Here is a 12,144-nt window from a genome sequence, read left to right as displayed (position 1 = left end):
CTTTGATCACATTCCAATTTTAACTTCTTTTTGCAGACATAATGAAAATTCTAGAGGCCCGGTGCATGAAATTCATGCACTGTGTGTGTGTGGGGGGGCCTGAGCCCAGCCTGCACCCTCTTGCAGTCTGGGACCCCTCTGGGGATGTCTGCCTGCCGGTTTAGGCCTGCTCTCCACAGGGAGCGGGCCTAAGCTGGCAGTTGGACATCCCTCTCACAGCCTGGGACCCCTCGCTCCTTACTGCCTGCTTGCTCACTGCTTCTTACTGCTTGGCTCGCTGCTCCTTCCTTAGTGCTGCCGTGGAGGTGGGAGAGGCTCTCACCACCACCACTGCTCTCACCAGCCATGAGCCAGGCTTCTGGCTGTGTGGCACTCCCTCTGTGGGAGCACACTGACCACCAGGGGACAGCTTCTGCATTGAGCATCTGCTCCCTGGTGGTCAGTGCACACCATAGCGACCGGTCGTTCTGGTTGTTCCACCATAACTGTTGCTTAGGCTTTTATTATAGATGCCAACAAATAAATTGTATGTTATTCCATAGATCATCAACAAGAAGATAATTTCTATTCTGTTGCAAAGCAGATCTATAAACTCATATTATTTTTCACAAATTTTATGTCCCAATGGACACACAAAAAAATTAGGAAATAGAGGATAAGTGAAATTTGGATTGCAACAAAATTTTAATTTATTCCAAGAGGCATGGATAAATGGGAAGGTTTTCAGATAGAGCATCTAAACAAATGACTCAGATGCATCAAAAATATCAGTAGACATTTAAAATTTCCCTCTCTTTGGGACTCAAAAGTTCTCCTTTTGTTCCTGCCTCCCATTTTCCTGCTTTGGTGACTTTCATATTTCTGGAGTGGAAATAAGATGTAAAGGCCCCCCACAGAAAGGTTATTGAAAGAACCCAACAAATAACTGGACCATCTGAAATCTCTCCAGGAGGTCATCTTTGCTCTAGGTTACATTTCCAACACAGGAGGATGAGAGGATGGTGTTTATTCTTCCGAGCAGAACAAAACCTCCAGGCAAAGGAATGAGAAAGGAACTTAATAGAAAAGTTTGTGCGGTACCTAATTCATCTTCTCCAAATCCCAATATGTGACCTGAGAAGTAGCCTCGACAGGAACCACCATTGCCGAGACAGAGCGGTTTTTCTTGCCATTGCTTGGTCACGGGGCTTTGCTGAAGAGTTAAGAAATTCCTGCAACACAAACATACCACAAACCTACAGTAAAAACACACCATTGCTTAAAAAACACAAGCAGTTGTCTAAAATAAAACTCAATAAATAATTGTTGTGCCATAGGCCTGGCTTCTAAAGGGAAAAATATTATAGCCCATAATGTGTGTGGATGCTATGAAATTCCCAGGTGGGGAGAAAGTACTTAAAGTTAGGGTTTTGTTCCCCCAGGGCACTAAATGTACCTGAGTCTGAGAAAAGCCCGCCCCTTCATCCAGAGAATGATACTTCCTCTCCAGGACTAGACTCCATGCTGAGCTATCAATCAGAGAGGGGCAGGGGGAGGTAAGGGGGTCAGTACACTTTTCTAGTCCTGTAGTGACCAAGCATATAGCTCTGCCATGTGCCTGAATGCCAGGGGCTTGGGAAACAAGATTCTGAATTTGGGTTTCATCACAGAATTTCTTATAATTATCCGCAATGTGACCTTAACTTCAGACCAAAATTTAATTTTGGAGTATTCCTACCACTTGAAACTAATTAACTTGCCCAAAGTCCTGAAAATCAAAAGCAAAAGCAAAAATTCTCGGCCTTCCAAGATTATCTTTAAAATATTTATAAACTCATATAAAACCATAGTTTTCAAATTACTCATTATCATGGCAAATTTATGGTAAGGATGAAGGGAAGAGCCTACATAATCTCAAAAGTCCTGAGGACTTCTCTGCACTAAAGAAAATTATTATTTTTTATAGTTGATGAAGACACAACATCAAGGTATGGTTTATTTTAAACCTGTTGCTACAATCATTTTATTATATTATTCCAAGATTTAATGTTTGTGGTGTTGTACACAAAGAAAATTATTTTGTGAACTTGATCAAATCTGTTTAAAAAGCATCTCTTAGGTAGTTCTTCAAACCACCATACACTAGTGGAACTACACATAAATAATATCTGTGTGTGTCCCAGAGCTGACCCCCAAACGGAGACACTCACTTGAATACTTTATGGCAGTCTGCCCCCTAATCAATGTATATGTCCTTCAATATATCAAACTGTGGGATCAGGATGCCTACCCGTCACGGTCTCCAAACACGTAGCTTCCATACAGCCTTTCTGACTGGCAGCCTCGGTAAGCAAACCCGCCAACCAAAGGACCACTGCTAAACAGCTTGAATTCTAACAGTGATGGCTCACTTTCTGGAAAGAAATGTGCAAGCATTAGAGCAGATGAGACACATGTTCATAAAATGAAAGTGATGTAGGCCAGCCACGATTAGTCCAGTCATTTACTAGAACCCTGAAGTGTGTCCCATCATGCACGAGGTGGAGCCTTGCTATAGATATTTAGTGAAAATAGTTACTCCTGTTGCTTAACTGGTATAAATTTAAAGGGCTTCCACATACAGCTTAATGAAATGGGAAAGCTCTGACGTGCTTGCTGTTATTATAACTGCCAAGACTTAGAAAGTTTTTAATGCAATTAGAATCTGGATATTTTGGAAATCATAGTTACTTACTTTAGAACCAAAATACTTAAAAATAATACTTAATTTTTAATATTGAATTTTTTATAGAAATTCTTCAGCATATATTTAGTAAATTGAGCTAGACATTATATAAACTGTTTAAAAGTTCACACTTTAATGAAAATAAAAGTATAGTGCATAAAAGGTCTTTAAAACCACATTTATACATTTCAAATATTGTCAGTCAAGTAATATCTTCATTTAAAAAATTTTAATAGTTTTGTTGATAGAGTTGTGTGGTTAACAAAGCCAAATGCAGTCATTCCTTTTGAATCATGTGTATGGACATGACCTCACTCTTTTCATACATGTCATTAAACACTTGAATACACATATGCTAACTGCAGTGGAAAAGATCTGAAGTCAGTTGCAAATCAATCTGAAAATTACTTATTACTCATTAAGTACATTATGTGCTTAATATAAAGAAGTCACTATCAGTAGGCAGTATTTTAGGCACAAACTTTTGTGGAAAGGCAGTAATTTTAAAGTCCTCCCCCCTCCTCATGTGATTATGATGAATATGATATATGACGTAGAAAAGATAGATTTTAAATAACCGGTACTCTGAGATGTAGACTATTTGGAAGGCAGCTATGCTCACCACTATACCACCAACACCTTGATGTAGACTATTTGAATGATTGAGGACATAAACTCTGGAGTCAGGCTGCTGAACTCTGGGGTTCAAATCCAGGCCCTGCCACTTTATGTTGTGTGATATTTAATCTTTCTGTGTCTCACTTTCCTCATCTGTACCATGTGGCCTAGTGCCTATCACATAGGGTTGTTCTGTGAATGAAATGAGTAAAGTTTATAAAGTGCTTACTACCAGGGCTGGCATGTAGTAAGCACTGTGGCTGTGATTACTTGTTGTTTTCAGTTTTATTGAGGTATAATTGACAAATAAAATTGTAAGATATTTATTTATTTTTGTTTTGCTAATCCTCACCTCAGGATATTTTTCCATTTATTTTCAGAGAGAGTGGGAGGGAGAGAGACAGAGAGATCGAAACATAGATGTGAGAGAGACACATCGATTGGTTGCTTTCGCACATGTCCCGACCAGAGCCGGGCATCGAGCCTGCAACTGAGTTACATGCCCTTGACTGGAATTGAACCCGAGGCCCTTCAGTTTGCAGGCCAACACTCTTTCCACTGAACCAAACTGGCTAGGTCATAAATTGTAAGATATTTAAAGTGTACATCGTGGTGATTTGATATATGTATACATTGGGAAAAGATTCAGTGGTTGTGTTTTTAATACATAAACATAGGGATGCCAATATTGTAACCATTTTCAGTTGAACCCCAATTAATGTGCTTGTAGAATTTAGCTTAATCTACAAATATAGCTGGAATTCCATCAAGCTAGTGACTCATTAGGTTTTTTTTTCCAAACCACATTAGTCTTTGGTTTGGCTTTTGTAAGATGCACACACACACACATACATGAATACCTGAAAAAAAAATAAAGTAAAATAACTGAATACCACATGAACTAACACAGCTGCTTCATTCTTGGTACTGAATAAATATCTGTATTTAATGAGTAAATAGAAGAAGCAATCAATTTAATAATCTACTGTGTTCCTTAAATCATAATATTTGATATGTTGCTTCCTCCAAAAGGAATAAATACTAAAACATTGAAAGATGTTAAGTATCTTTGACTTCATATTATACAATTTTATATTTTATATGTATCTCTAAATAACTCTAGTAGTCACATTATTAAAAATAATTTCTAAACATCCCATTTCCATGACATGTCTTTGCAAGGCTATTACCTTGTTTTCCCTAAAATAAACACATTTAAAAAATTACATTCTTATTTGAAACACTTATAATTTTCCTAATTGCTAAGACTAGCATGCTGGTTATTGAAAAATTCCGTACACTTAACACTTGTTTTTTGCTCTGTATATAAGATGTTAAGACAAGTTCCCCTTATATATTACATAAATAGAAGTTATTCATCTTGATTCTCAGATGAGCAAAATATAAACTGCTAACTTTTGAAGGTCCATTACATTTTTTGGATTTACCGAGCACCATTTAATCTGTGGGAAAGGTAATTACCCCAATGGAACCCTGGGGGCTTATAAGAGTTCCTGGACCTTTAAAAAGTGAGCAATTTATTCCTTCGCCACTGTTAGGCCAGTGTTTTCATGCTTTCCCAGTGCTCATTCTGCAGAAACCCTTTTCTCTTCAATTAATATACTAAAATAAGATAAAACCAAACTAAACCAAAACCAACAAATGATGCTGTACTCACCATAATCTTTCCCCTTTATTATCTGTAGGATTCTGGCTGATGACCTGTTCTTTCCATTGGAATCTGAACACAGTATTGTTAAATTGATGTTGATGTCAGTGAGATGTCGATCCACGGCACATCTGTGTAACAAAAGGAGACACCCATGAATTCCTACCTGTGTCTTCCAAGCTCAGACTGGAGAGTTCTGACACAGAGGCCTTTGTGGGCTGATGGATCCTTTGGGCTATTTGGTTTGGATCCTCTAGAAGAGGCTGAAGGAAACATCCTGATGTGTTTGTGTATCTGCTGAAGCTTAATGATCTCTAGAGAAGAGTTTTTAATTTCTCTGGGTATCTCCCTACACTGTGAATGTGCACACTGACTTCAAACACTTGCTAGTCTGTTATTAAGGAACTAGAGGCCCGGTGCATGAAATTCGTGCACAGGATGGGGGGCGGGTTCCTCAGCCCAGCCTGCACCCTCTCCAATCTGGGACCCCTTGAGGGATGTCCACCAGGATCGGGCCTAAACGGGCGTTGGACATCCCTCTCACAATCCAGGACTGCTGGCTCCCAACCACTCGCCTGCCTCTGCCTGATTGCCCCTAACTGCCCTCCCCTGCAGGCCTGGTCACCCCCAACTGCCCTCCCCTGCAGGCCTTGTTCCCCCCAACTGCCCTCCCCTGCAGGCCTGGTCCCCCTGCAACTGCCCTCCCCTTCAGGCCTGGTCACCCCCAACTGCCCTCCCCTGCAGGCCTTGTTCCCCCCAACTGCCCTCCCCTGCAGGCCTGGTCCCCCCGCAACTGCCCTCCCCTTCAGGCCTGGGTTCCCTGCAACTGCCCTCCCTTGCTGGCCTGGTTTCCCCCAACTGCCCTACTCTGCCGGCCTGGTCACCAACAACTGCCCTCCTCTGCTGGCCTGGTCACCCCTAACAACCCACAACTGCCCTCCCCTGCAGGCCATCTTGTGGTGGCCATCTTGTGTCCACATGGGGGCAGCCATCTTTGACCACATGGGGGTGGCCATCTTGTGTCTTGGAGTGACAGTCAATTTGCATATTATTCTTTTATTAGATAGGAGGATATCACATGTACAATAAACTGGTAAAGTATAAGAGTCAGCAACAGCCCACATTGGTGACACACAATGTAAAATTAGTTGTTGTATTAGTTTTGTGTGTCTTCCATGGAACTTCTACATTCTAAAACTCAGGCTGCTCTAACAAAGGAAAGTGTGCACTCCAATTTAGGGAACACAATAAAGCTTGTCCCACAACCATTGAGGTCTTTTAGTGGACTGTAGTCTTCATGTTCTGGGCCAGAATTTTTCTGTGACTTAAGTCACTGACTATAAACTACACGAGGACAGGAGCCACTTCCACCTTCATCTCTGTATTACCTAGTTCCAACCTGGGGATATTTGTTCACTGGTTAAGTCAATGAGGAATTAGGCATGAGGAGTTTGGGTTGAGGGAAGAATAAAGTTGAATACTATAATTTTGAAGTTCCTACAAATGTGGAAGATGGTGTTGCATTGTTTTTAGGTTTCCCAAGCTTTGTCATTATTGACACTTTGGTGGGTGGTGGTAGTGGTGGTGGTGGTGGGCGGGGTGCTGTCCTGAGTATTGTAGGACCTTTAGCAGCATCTCTGGCCTCTACCTGCTACATGTCAATAGCATGATCCCTTCCTCCCGAGTTGTGAAAACCCAAAATGTTTCTAGACGTTGCCAAATCAACCTCTAAAAATCACTGTTTTAGGCAAAAATATATAGGTATACACATTAATGACTTAAAAACAAAACCCTTTGGGAAATTAATAAATTAAGAAATAAAACAATCTGAGAGTAGGTTCTGGGTCTTGGGCAACATGTTGCAATTATTTGAACAACAACAAAACAAAAACTGTTGCCTCCAAATGCTCCCATCCATATTAGGGAAACTATAAGCCTGACCTGCCAGAGATGGGTTGGCTGTTCTATGGCAACAGTCTCTTAATTGTCCTCTTTAATTCAAGGATTCACAGAATACAATGCCTGGCAGGGATCATGACATCCACATGCTGTGACTGAAGGTGGAACTAAATCCCCACAGGGTGAGAAAATTTTCCTATATTGCTTTTCTTTTTCAGATGAAACTATAACATAACAACAAAAAGGTGTGCCCTGTTTCTGGTAAGAAAGAGCAAATCTGGAAGAAAAGGCCAGGTCTCCCAATGGTTTCATTGCTGGGGCCATGAGGCTTTTACTCTGGCTGAATACTAGGTCCACTGAGAACCACTTGACCCTTCGAACCTTTAGTTTCTTATGTAAAAAAGAGGCTGAAGAGTGAAGCTTCTCTGTCTGATACTGTAAAAGCAGATACATGTTGTTATACATTTGTCTAAACCAGCCGTGGGCAAACTACGGCCCGTGGGCTGGATCCGGCCCATTCGGCTGTTCTATTCGGCCCGCGGAGCCGAAAGAGCGGAGGGTTCTCTTGCTCTCCCCTCCGCTCCTTTACTTTGAATTTATATTAGTTCACACAAACACTCCATCCATGCTTTTGTTCCGGCCCTCCGGTCCAGTTTAAGAACCCATTGTGGCCCTCGAGTCAAAAAGTTTGCCCACCCCTGGTCTAAACCCATACAAGATGCGACACCAAGTGAACCCTAGTGTAAACTGTGGAATTGGAGAGACTGATGAGTCGATGCAGGCTCCTCCGCTGTCACAAAGGGATCACTCTGGTCGGGTTAGCAATAGCGGGGGAGGCTCTGCATGTGTAGCAGCAAGGGGTATATGGGAGATCTTTCTACATTCCAATCAATTTTGTTGTGAACTTACTAGTAAAACTGCTCAAAAAAAAAGTTTAAAGTCTTCAAAAAAAGGGGGAGAGGGGCTTGATGCCAGCTATCTCGGAGCACCCCTGAGAGGCATAAGGAGATAAGGAGCATAAGATACTTAGCTCAGTATTCTGCACCCAGGTGCTTCATAAAAGTCAGCTTAATGTCTAGCCAATAATAATTATTTAGTTTCCTTTCTGCTTTATTAAATGTTCCAACATAACCTTGGAGGGAGGCATGAGTGTGTCTCCAGCCCTCTGCCGTGGGGGGAGGGGGCTCCACAGCACAGGCGTCCTGCCCTACGTCAGGCCTGTAAAGTGCCTCCCACTGTGTTTTTACACTGAGGGTCCAGGACCCCCGGGAAGGTTGCACGAAAGCGCCGGCGGGGCTGTGGTGGCTCAGGCTGCTGGACTTCAAAGTGCTGCTCTGTGGTGGTGTCTGCGAGAGCTGAGCCACAGGAATGGAATGTGACAGTTTCCTCCACATCCTGAACCCACCTTAAGTATTCCCTGTCGCCCAGATTTTAAGATCTGCTGAGATGCCAAAAAGGAAATGAACTGTAGACGTGGACTTTGATGGAGGGGAGATGAAGGGCACGAGGGATTATAAAACTAAAAAGTTCGAAAACTGCTCACCTTGCACACAGTGAACACTCAATAAACATTAAATAGCAATAATACGTTAGCCAATAAAGGAGTCAACGTGGCCTGATAGCCCTTAGTATGACCAGCAGATCATGGATTGGGTGAAGCTTTCATCACAGAATTGCTTTAGTAGACTTCATAGCTTTTTAAAAGTGTGCCCCACGCTTCTCACTCTACATTCTTCTTAGGGTTCCTTTCTTTATGGTTCATTCTAGTAAGTGGTCAGTATTTCATTTAGCACTCCTTTAGTATTTGTAATTTTTTTCAAGGAAAAGAATGCTAATGTTTAGTCAATTCCTTATAAGTTGGTACTGTATCATCATATGTATTAAGTGAAGCTATGAAAATAAGAACTATAATTTATTTAAAATCTACCATGTGTGTCAGACCCTGTTTCATGACTTGCTTGTAGCTACATGCTTTTAATCATTGCAGCATCCTTGCAAGGTAGCGCTTACCACCCCCATTTAATATGTAAGGAAAGCATCATTTAGACGGATTTAAGGAGACAAAAGGTTTATTATCTCTCTGATTATTCCGATGGAGTTTGAATCATGACACTGGCCCACCGTGCTTCTCTAATAATAGCCCTCCAAAACTTGAAGGCGATTTTTCTCCATGAAATTGTCTTTTTTCATGTCTCATCTGCCTCCTAAGTCTGCTCGTGCATTAATAGAGAAGAGTGCTAACTACTGGCTCAGATAGTGAGCCTATGTGATTCAGCGGCACAGCCTCGAGCACCACTCCTGCTGCTCTGGGTCTGGACCCGTCTGTCTGTCTTTTCTCCGTTCCCAAGTCCCAGCCTGGCGTTCACGCAGGCCAGCAGCCGGCGGGTGCTCTCACCTGCCTGGATCGTGGAGGCCGTGGGCAAACACTTCGGGGGGCTGGTTGGTGCTGTTGAAGTGCGGGTTGCTCCTGGGGATGGAATAAGGCACGTTGCACATGTCTGTGTCCACGTCCAGCCGGAGGACAGAACCTGTGAAGTCACTGGGAAATAGGAGGACGACATGAGTGCTTTCGTTTTTATTACATATTTCACCAAAACCAAATGCAGAGAGGTTGCTCTACAGATATGCCCTTGTTTGAGACCAAATCATTCCAGTTCCCAATTCCATACGGTGGGAAATAAAGCGAGGGGCAGTCTACTTTCAGACATGTGGCCACAGACTGCACCCTCAGGAGCGGGCTGCTGTTTGCGTCTGTCCTCTTATTTTTTTGCTGACCCATCTATTTTGTGTTCTGCAAGAAACTCCACAGAGTATGTCGGTCCATTCTGCGGAGTGGTGGCAGCAGTGTGAACACGCAGAGAGGAGGCGCTGTTTGCGTCTTAGGGCTGCGAGCGATATTAGTTCTCTGCCTTCTCACTCTGCTTCGTGCATTGATAGAAGAGAATGCTAAACACTGGCTCGGGTAAGGATGTCAATATAGCCTTAAGTTGTGTTAGGTCATCAAAGTGCAGCGACTTTCAAAAATATCACATCCACATGCTACTGAATGCCTCTTCACATCCCCCATGCAGGCATGAAAACCAAGTTAAACGTTTAACCCGGGGGATACAACTCACAGACTGCTTTTCACTCCCTGGGCCCGACCCTTTCTCCTGGCACTTTCACATCAAGTGGGAACCTGCCTTTTTTTTTTTTTTTTTTTTTACCTTAACCCATCCATTTCTTCCATATCATCCAGCGTGATCATCCCATCCCCGAGAATGATGTACAGCAAACCGTGGGGGCCGAAGAGCAGCTGTCCCCCCAGGTGCTTCCTGTGCAGCTCTGCAACTTCGAGAAAGACCCTGGCGGTCCTCAGGTCAACCTGATGGGGGTTTTTCCTACATTGTGGGGCAGAAACAAGACCATGACTGTGAGAGCTGGAAGGCGAAGCCACTGGAAAGTAACGAGTACACACCTAGGGAAGCAAACACCTGGCCTGTAAATAAGGAAACACATACTTGAAATGGGGCTAATAAAAACCACCAAAAAATTACGTTATTTTCCAACGTTCAGAAGTAGCATTTAGATTGCAAGGTAATTGAGGAAAAGTGCCCAAGCTATCATCCCCCCCCCCCCCCACCGCCCGCCAGTTTTCCTTAAAGACACCCATGGGGATTTAAGCAAGATGGAGATTGTGGGTTTAATTATTTCCACTGTATGGCTATCTATTTGTAACTTCTAAACAAAAAAGGATGAAGAGATATAGAAAAAATAAGATGGAAAAATATGTATGCCTCCATGCATTTCAGCAATACCTGGACACCGTGTATTCCACAACTCGAAGAATGTGGTCATGCGGCCCCATAGCCCAGCGTTCTTGGTTGGTGGTGTAAGACACATACAGCTTTCCGTTTTTCTTGTAATTGGGGTGGAATGCAAGGCTTAGCAGTCCTCTTTCATCTCCTCCCTGCAGTCAAATGAAAAACACAAAGAATCGCAAAGTTAATTATGTTCTTTATTGTGTTTCAACTGGAACCCCCGAAAGAGTCTCTTTCTTTCTTTTGGATAATCTTTGCCCAAACTCTTTTCTTCCTTGCCTACTGCACAAAAAGGGATTATAAAACATTTCACTTTGCGGAACTCTTTAAGGGTTAGAACAAGCCAGTTGTCTTGCGTGGTTATCTATGCACAAGACCCTGGCATTACTTTTGTCCAGTGATTTGTGCCTGTGATCTTGGGAAGCTAGGAAGACAAGGTTAAGAGCTAGGAAGAATTCTCTGCTGGGTTACCATGTTGCTTTTCGTCCATGGAAGACAAATAAAAAGGTTCATAATCAGCAGTCACTTCTAATCCAAGTCTCCAAAACCTAAAACACAGTGTGGGCTGCCAACTTCCACTGTCTTGGCAATATGTTTAGAAAACAGTTAAATTGCTTGTGTAATATGTAAACCTTTGTTTTACCCTGGAGGCATCTGCATCGGTTGTCACAACGCTGGTGGTCTGTTCATCATCGCTAGGTAATAAGCAGCCTTGGTCTCTCTACGTAGAACGAGGTATTTTCACATGCATCCCCTCCATGCTCAGAGTTTTTCTTCATAGAAGGATGGGGAAACAGGAGAAGAGCGGAAAGCCAGGGCTGGGGCGGGGGCGGGAGAAATACGAGAGGGGAAAGGGGACACTAGGAAATAAAAATCCCAAACAACTTTCTTTTGTTATTATATGAATGTCAAGGACTGTGTACATTAGGCATGCCAAATGCTGTAACAATTAAAACATCATCATGTTCTTAAATAGAAAGGCATTTTATCTTTTCTGCTAATTCAGCTTGAAACTCAATATGGTCTTAACATTTGTTTTATCCCACAAGTAGTCTAGGAATTTCTATAATGAAATCAAAGTATCTAAAATTATCTAGATCAGAGACTCAAGTCCCTATTCTAGTACGGCAGCAAGCGTCTCCTCCGGAGTCTGCTGAGTCATCCACAGAGGTGAAGACAGTGACTACACACATGGACAGCTGCTAGTACATCACCTTCTACACACCATTTCCTTAAAAGCTCGTCCTAGGGCAGAAAGCTACACGTTGCTCCTTAGAAGTAAGTGGTCAAGGAGGGAAAAACACCTCTACCACTGCAATGACTTCACAAGGGGATAGTGGAGGCACTCTTGTGTTGTTTTTGTGTCTCAAGAATAGCATGTGTTCTTGCAAAGCATAAAACTACGTAGTTTGTATTCTACATGGATTTGAGTATTTTAATTTTTAGGCATAAAA

General features: G+C 42.5%; 1 protein-coding gene across 3 annotated transcripts in view; it reads right to left on the bottom strand.

Moving 5' to 3' along the window:
• Window positions 1-12,144, bottom strand: part of HHIP (hedgehog interacting protein) — an 87,486-nt gene that overhangs the window by 16,572 nt on the left and 58,770 nt on the right. For all 3 annotated transcript variants that reach the window (XM_080672383.1, XM_080672382.1, XM_080672381.1), the window contains exons 5-10: window positions 10,688-10,839; window positions 10,097-10,270; window positions 9,286-9,429; window positions 5,001-5,122; window positions 2,270-2,393; window positions 1,081-1,211 (exon numbers count right to left, since the gene is read on the bottom strand). In XM_080672383.1, the coding sequence (XP_080528509.1) occupies window positions 1,081-1,211; window positions 2,270-2,393; window positions 5,001-5,122; window positions 9,286-9,429; window positions 10,097-10,270; window positions 10,688-10,839 (847 nt within the window). The remainder of the gene's footprint in view (window positions 1-1,080; window positions 1,212-2,269; window positions 2,394-5,000; window positions 5,123-9,285; window positions 9,430-10,096; window positions 10,271-10,687; window positions 10,840-12,144) is intronic.

Source organism: Plecotus auritus (genome assembly GCF_963455305.1).
Source record: "Plecotus auritus genome assembly, chromosome: 6".
Lineage (NCBI taxonomy): Eukaryota > Metazoa > Chordata > Mammalia > Chiroptera > Vespertilionidae > Plecotus > Plecotus auritus.
This window is presented reverse-complemented; position numbering and strand designations above follow the sequence as displayed.